The 7,649-nt window shown below is 37.2% G+C and overlaps 1 protein-coding gene across 1 annotated transcript in view; it reads right to left on the reverse strand.

Annotated features, from left to right (window-relative positions):
- The window catches only part of LOC135215209 (uncharacterized), a 138,685-nt gene extending 136,341 nt beyond the window's left edge, over positions 1-2,344 (reverse strand). Inside the window, exons 1-2 of the mRNA XM_064249701.1 lie at positions 2,198-2,344; positions 827-1,056 (exon numbers count right to left, since the gene is read on the reverse strand). Of these exons, the coding sequence (XP_064105771.1) occupies positions 827-1,055 (229 nt within the window). The 5' untranslated portion in view covers position 1,056; positions 2,198-2,344. The remainder of the gene's footprint in view (positions 1-826; positions 1,057-2,197) is intronic.
- Between the last annotated feature and the right edge of the window lie 5,305 nt (positions 2,345-7,649).

The following is a 7,649-nucleotide window of genomic DNA, read 5'->3' on the forward strand; positions in this document are numbered from 1 at the left end:
AATATATTTTCATAAATGTTAACAGAAGGGGATTTTTTTGTTGATAATAAATTCGTTGGCTCACGGGCGCGAACCATGGAACCAAGAATTAATGACGTGCTGTGAAGCTTTTTTGTGTTTTTTACCCACAAGGCTATCACAAAAGGTAAGAGTTAACGTCGGGTTCTACCGACAAATCCCTGTCGCGCTCAGGTATTCGGTTAACATATATGAAAATATGTTGATTTCCGAGGTAGAGCGAATTAGATATTAAAGGACGTTTTGTAAGGGTTATGGGTATATATATCGATATATATATATATATATATATAATATATATATATATATATATATAAGATATATATATACACATTGAATGTTTAGCATGTCAGGATTATGTTGCTTTGACATCTGTTTTAAACTTTTTTTAAAAACAAAAGAAATATCAACCTATACAGCTGTTGCTGATTCTGTGTTTTTCTTGTCAAGTCCTGTTGCATTTTCTTGGGTTACATTTATTTTTTAGAAAACTTGTTTCTGTATTTAATAGTTTTTTAAGAAGTACAAATCTGTTTTGTATATATCATCCGATTTGCCAATAGAACCTTCACGTTCTTTTCGATGTTATGCTGAAAATCGTGGTAAGTCTGTTTTTAGGATATATAATATATATATATATATATATATATATATATATATATATATATATATATATATATATATATATATTTTAAAAATATGTATAAAAGTAAGCTATACATTTTTTCTTAAACTTGCGGTAACAAGCAACGTGACAAAATCCGAAAAAAATAATATAAATAAAATCCCGTAAAGTAAATAAACTCACCCCTGATAGTGGGTGTCCTTGGATCACAGCCTGGCCCACCACCCTTAATCAAGCAAGCAACGGAGGCGGTAAAGGTGTCCGGATCAACGTAACCCAGGAATTCGAACTGTGTTTGGGGGTCGGTTAAGTTCAGTTTTTTCAGGAGAGCAGCCAGATTGTTCTCCTGAGCCATAACGCTGCTGCCGATGCAGACGAAGGCTACGACGGCGTAGAACTGCTGAGCTTTCATTCTGTGGTGGAAAAGGAAGGAAAGAAAGAAAGGTTCGGTGAGAGTGAGAATAAACAAATGAAAAATGCTCCGAAGTTTCTTCGGCGGATTCGAGTTTTCTGTACAGTAGCCATGGAAATAGGTAATTCTTTCGGTGGTTTTGGTATAATGCAGTATGAGCTGCGACCCATGAAACTTTAACCACCGACTGGTGGTAGCCTGTCCTATAGCTTTGCCAGAAGAATGATTATGACTAAATTTAACCTTAAATAAAATAAAACCTACCGTGGCTAGAGGGCTGCAATTTGATATGTGTGGTGCTTGGAGGGTAGATCCTCAACATAACAGTTTGCAGACCTGTAGCCAGTGTAGTTTTTAAGATCTGAGGGCGGACAGACAAAGTGCGGACGGAAAACATTGCGGACGGACAGACAAAGCCGGCACAACAGTTTTCTTTTACAGAAAGCTAAAAAAATTAGTCCAGTTCTACGGAAAATTGACTGAAACTGATTTATGAAGATCTGACTAAAAGGTAGAGCACAGAGAGAAAGTTGGTGAAAAGTTCATAATTCGGATGTATGAAGTAGAAGAAGATAACCACCTACTAAAAGCTGGATATAAGGTAGACAAAAGATACAGACTACTGGAAAGCAATTGCTTGAATGCCTGCAAGGTAGAGGTGATTGGCGCACAGTATGAGAGTAGTACAGGGAATTCGATGCGCTGCTGATGAGCCTTTTGTGCAAACTTATGAAAGAGCTCATGTTGTGAGAGCTAATGTTTATATACAAATATATATATATATATATATATATATATATAATATATATATATATATATATATATATATATATATGGGAAATAGTGTTATGTATTTCGTCAATATTTCCTAAACTTTTTGCGTTGCTGACATTCTTATCACAGGTCAACTATCGATAAACTTGATTTTTCACGTAGCCTCCTGTTGCTTATAGTTTATCAACGAAAACATAAAGATTGTACTATGAAACAACTACACCACATCGAAAAAGACCCAGCAATATTAACACTTGAAAACACACACACAAACACACAAAAGAAGAAAAAAAAGAATCACAGAAATAGTGAACACAAAACAAGACGATCGTCTATAAATCGATGCTTGGAAGATTCCAGGAACTCACTCTGATCTCTGTCTGGGTAAGCACTGCAGAAGAGCAGGCCGAGCTGGGCTTTTTTATACACTGTATTCTCCCTGGAGGCGAGCAAGCGAAGTCCCTCTCTTGCATTCAGATATCTTCCCCACGTGATCAGACCTCGCCCCTCGCCCTCACTACACCAGTCGGTTACTAAGCAGGACAAGGGAAGTGAAAGATGACGATGCCCGTACAGGGAAAGTACTGCTGACTGCTTCCGTATCGCAAAAGGACAGACGGCTCCGACAGGCACAGTCGGAGTAGCCAGAATCGTTGTGCTGGAGATCAGTCACTGCTGTTGCATAGCAGACCGTTAGTGAAACGTTGACGTCATGCTAATTTGGACCGAGATTTTATAAGCATATATTTTATAGTATATAACTATACTATATTTGTGTGTCCGATAGGGTCAAAGATCACTGCAAAGGGAATCTGTTGGAACTCATTTTTATTGAAGCCACGTCAACAAGGAATTTCAGTCTCAATTCTGGATTCTCCCTTGATCCTCTCTCCATGTCTGTTTTGCTTAAATAACACGCCGCCAGAATAGCAAACTATAACCCCGCTCCCCTTTCTGTTTTTGTATATAAAGGTCTGTCAGCTTCTATTAATTAAGTGTGAACTTGAAAATGTAGAATATACTACGAAAGTACTCGTTCCAATTCCTCAGTTTTTCACTCATCTTTTACCACTTCCTTTGGTTTTCGACAAATACAGAAGATTCGCATTTCCATATTAACATTGGTTTCATCACTCGCAGTGATTCAAATACCGTATCTGGCAAAGTCTTTTGCTGACAAACATTCTGGTGAGGAATGAGTCATTAGTATGTTCAAGGAGGTGGAAGCTAACCAAAGTTTTCTAATCCGACATACGTTTCAAATACCTACCAAAGGATACTAAGTTAGCAAGTGCCGTTCTTCTTGATAAAGTGTAATAAAAAAAATGTCTAAACCTCGGCTCTGTTACAACTTCAAGGAGAGGGATTTTAAGAAAATCAGACACAAAATCCCCAAATCTTTGGTTTTATTGCTGTGACTAGAAACAATTCTTCCCTATACTACAGCAGCCATATTAATCGAAGATATGTCTTAGCGGAAATCCTACTGCTACACCTTCTTTCTGAGATCCATTTTTTTTATGTAACATAACATCTCAGTTAGTTCAGGAATATTGAAGGGTGAAGAACTTAATCATGAAAGCGATCTTGAATATCCTCTATGCATTCTGCGACTTGATGGGATCATTCCCTTCTGGGAATCGATGAATTTAGGTTATATCTGGAACAACCTCTGTTCAGAATGGAATGGAATATATAATTTAGGCCAAAGGCCAAGCACTGGGACCTATAAGGTCATTCAACGATGAAAGGAAATATGAGAGTAGGAAGATTTGAAAGGTGTAACAGGAGGAAAGCCACACAGTTGCACTATGAAACAAATGTTAGAAGAAGGTGGAAATTAAGAAGGAAGAAAGACAATATGAGCGGAGGCACAGTAAAGGAAATGAAAGGGGGTGGAGCTAGGGGCATCTTCAAAAGTGCCTTGGCTACTTCATACGTGTGGGTGATGGATGGCATCTGTAATATAAACCTTCAAATATTGTTTTGATTTAAGAGCTTCAGGTGTACAATAAAGATACCCTAGTTCATCATTTCCTTTAGCTCAAAAAATCGAACAGGGTCTGGCTGGTTACTATTCACCGTACGGGAAGCCAAATTATTTTTTTCATTTAGATTATTGATTCTTTTCAGCGGGTGAAATTTATGATGACCACTATGATGCAACTTTTTTTTTTTTTTTTTTTTTTTTTTTTTTTTTTTTTTTTTTTTTTTTTTTTTTTTAACGGAAGACAAGAGACCCCAAAGGTGGCGTTGCCCAATTGGATGTGTACAATGACCATGTTGCTGTAACTACCAACATTATCCTGTGCAGATCTCAGACTATCTTTAGAGAATACTGCCTTCTCTAGCAGAGAGAGAGAGAGAGAGAGAGAGAGAGAGAGAGAGAGAGAGAGAGAAGGTAATTATCGTCATAGGTAAAGTTGCATTGCGCAGGATTTACGTACACAGTAAATACACTGCCACCATACAGTAAGAATGCCTAACACCACTCGGATAAAAAGCTGCACGTCTGCAAAAAAGGATTTCGAAATATTGCGAAAAACTTCTAGCAATTTTTTCATGAGCATCGGAGCTCTGGAACTGGTGATGCGCTTCTTGCTTAGTTTTTTTTCCGAGGTTTCCGTCACTCGTTTTCTTCTTCCTTTGTTTGTTGTTCAGAAACTATTAAAGATATCAAGCTGAGAGGCCTATATGGAGAAAATAAGAAGAATACATTTTTGATATGTTACGGTTTATGGTTTGAGATTCTGCTTAACTGAGTAAATATATGAAGACCAGAGTTTGATATTTAGTCTTTTGCTGCATGGACGATATGAATTCATTAAAAAAAAAAAGGTTAATTCGCTGATTGCTTTAAGTAAATTCTTTGTTCAATTGTCGTTCTCTTCTTGTCTTCTAGAGATATCTCCCACAGAAAATGGTATTATTGACAATATTACCTTTTCTCCATTTTTAGATTCCTAGCATTTTAACGAATACACTTTACATCAATAGAAACTCATAACCTCGTGAAGAACAATCTGTTTCATAAAAATCCAAAATTATATAGTAAAAGAAACATAGTAATACATTTTAATATTTTACTCTACTAGTATAAAACTGTCGATTTTTATGTCACATCTGTAACAGTGTTAACACATTTTCCAGAAACGGTGTAAGTAGATAGTTAGATAAACAGACAGACATACGCACACATACGCACCCCCTAACCACAGAGAGAAAGAGAGGGAGAGGGAGAAAGACAGATTTGTAAACTTTCAAGTTTTTCTCTCAGCCTCCATACAACTTTTCGACAGGTCTTGTAACTATCTGGCACCGAAGGAAGCTTATCTAACTGCTCTGGCTGAGAAATGCCAATAACAAAAATTTATGTCAGGCTATTAGAGCCTTTCCTACTTCGGACGCTCTATGAGTTCGTCCTCGTATTCTAAGTGGTTACGTTTCCCTACTATTTCTTTCCTTCTTTCTTTATTTTCCTTTCCTACTTCGGACGCTCTATGAGTTCGTCCTCGTATTCTAAGTGGTTACGTTTCCCTACTATTTCTTTCCTTCTTTCTTTATTTTTCTTTAATTTTTCTTTTCTTTCTTTTAATCTTCATCCGGAAACTTACGTATAGACAGATGTACTAAATATAAACTCAAGAGGGATCCAAAGGGGAACCAGCCAGAATAGAAAGAAAAATTATAGGAAAAGGCAATAAACCGACAAATATGAGGGAATAGACAATAATACAGTTACACCTGAATTTAGGAGACATCAAAAGAAAGCAGGAATTAATTTGCTTTTTGCTACCTTGAAGAAAGATAATTGAGCGATGGAGAAAGTGATATTTGGTAATTCACTTCTTCCAATGTAGTTCTGTAAGGCATATGAATGCTAATGAACTCGAGGGGATACGTTTTACGCTTACATGATGTACATCACACACACGTCTTTATCATCCTCGTCACGTCCAACGCCTTACGAAGCAAAGGTCCTCTGTGAAATTCCTTTCCTCAGGTATATCCTCATCTTCACTTTCACAAGTCTTCCCTCATCCCCAGCACTGTTAGTTTTCTGCAAAAGAAAACTATTGAGATGGCTTTGTCTGTCCGTCCACACTTTCTCTGTTCCCCCTCAGATCTTCAAAACTACTGTAGCTAGAGGGCTGCAAATTGGTATGTTGAACATCCACCCTCCAGTCATCAAACAAACAAAATTGCAGCCTTGTAGCAATAGTAGTTTATATTTCATTTAAGGTTAAAGTTAGCCTTAATCGCGTGTCTGGCAACTGAAAAATGTAGTCCGCCACGGCCGGCTGAGAATTTCATGGGCCATTACGCGCTGCAGGCACTGTACAGGTACATTATTTACTTATTTATCTTACAGTTCTCATCCAAGCAGGGCTGGGTCCTTCAACTCTTCTGGTGCCTGCATGTGATGTCACGTGCTGTTCTCCTTAGGGTAAAGAGAAGGACATATCCAAGGCAGCTCTCTCTAGCTTTCCTTCATCATTTTCTTCGTTACGCACGGAACTTTTGCAGTTTCTGTTATGTTATATCTAACTCCCTTGACGCCTGCCTTGTAATATTCATTCCCCTTTAGCTTTATTTTTAATAAGCAAAATCTGTCATATTTAGTTCAAATATTAATTTCCTGACCTTACTTTCATTTGATTTTTTAAGTCTCGCATTGAATTCCGTCACATTCTTTGCTGGATATGATTTTACCTAGGTATTTAGAAGACTCAACCTCATTAATCATTTCTTCCTTCTTCATTTGGTGTGATTGCATCTATCATTCATAATTCGTAATAAGGCGCATAGAGTACTATGATAAGGTCACTGAGGTAGCAACGACGGCGAGTAGCCTATCTTAAGTATAGTTTTAAATATTTATCTAGAATAGTTTACGGAAAATGTATGTGGAAATAAAAAAAATATATACTTCTCCGCATTACGCAAAAATACTTCTGGCTGTAAGTTGTTTCGCCCAGTCCTATTTTTCCTAGAACCTAAATGTATCGTGTTGACATGCGCACTGCATTCTACCTGTCAAGGTTTATTACGAGCTGATTTCGTAATATGATGTATTTTCTTTTATGGGATCGATGTTATATACATGCATACGAACACATATATGCACATACATACGAAATTATACAATATATATATATATATATATATATATATATATATATATATATATATATATGTATATATAAATATAGATATGAAATAGTACTGTGAATATAAAATGAACAACATTGTGAATGTAATTCATTAACTTGCAAGTGCATAGATTGGTTTTACTGCACTGTGGAGAGGATGACAAAATGTCAGTTCAGGAGATTGAAAAACGTGTCTCGGAACATTTCTTGTAGTTGTCATCATTGGCTCTCACGGAGACAGAACGCGATTTTGTGATGTGCGACGCATCACCTTTTGGAGACTGCTGCTGTCTCCGTCCGCGACCAAGGGCATAGAGGTCGCGTGTGTTCGCACATGGGCGGAAGTAGCTACACTTCTTATCTGGTTTTAGTTAGATTCCGTGGGTGGGACTATCAGCTGTAAGTACATTAGTGCGTGGGGTCTGATCCACTATACGACATGGGAGATGAAGCCGCGTTCGGCATGGCCCGGTCTTATCTTTTTGGGTGTTTGTGTTTACTGCTGAAGTGGGTAGGCATACTTACATTTATGCCCAAGTGTTTCAGAGGTCTATTTGCAATATTTTATTCCAGGAAAATTGATTATTAATTTTTTTATTTTATTTCCAATTTATGAGGGATTTTTCCCCCAGATGGATCTGGTAATCCACAATGGAGTGGTGCTAAT

The sequence above is a fragment of the Macrobrachium nipponense genome, chromosome 5 (genome assembly GCF_015104395.2).
Source record: "Macrobrachium nipponense isolate FS-2020 chromosome 5, ASM1510439v2, whole genome shotgun sequence".
In the NCBI taxonomy this organism is placed as follows: domain Eukaryota; kingdom Metazoa; phylum Arthropoda; class Malacostraca; order Decapoda; family Palaemonidae; genus Macrobrachium; species Macrobrachium nipponense.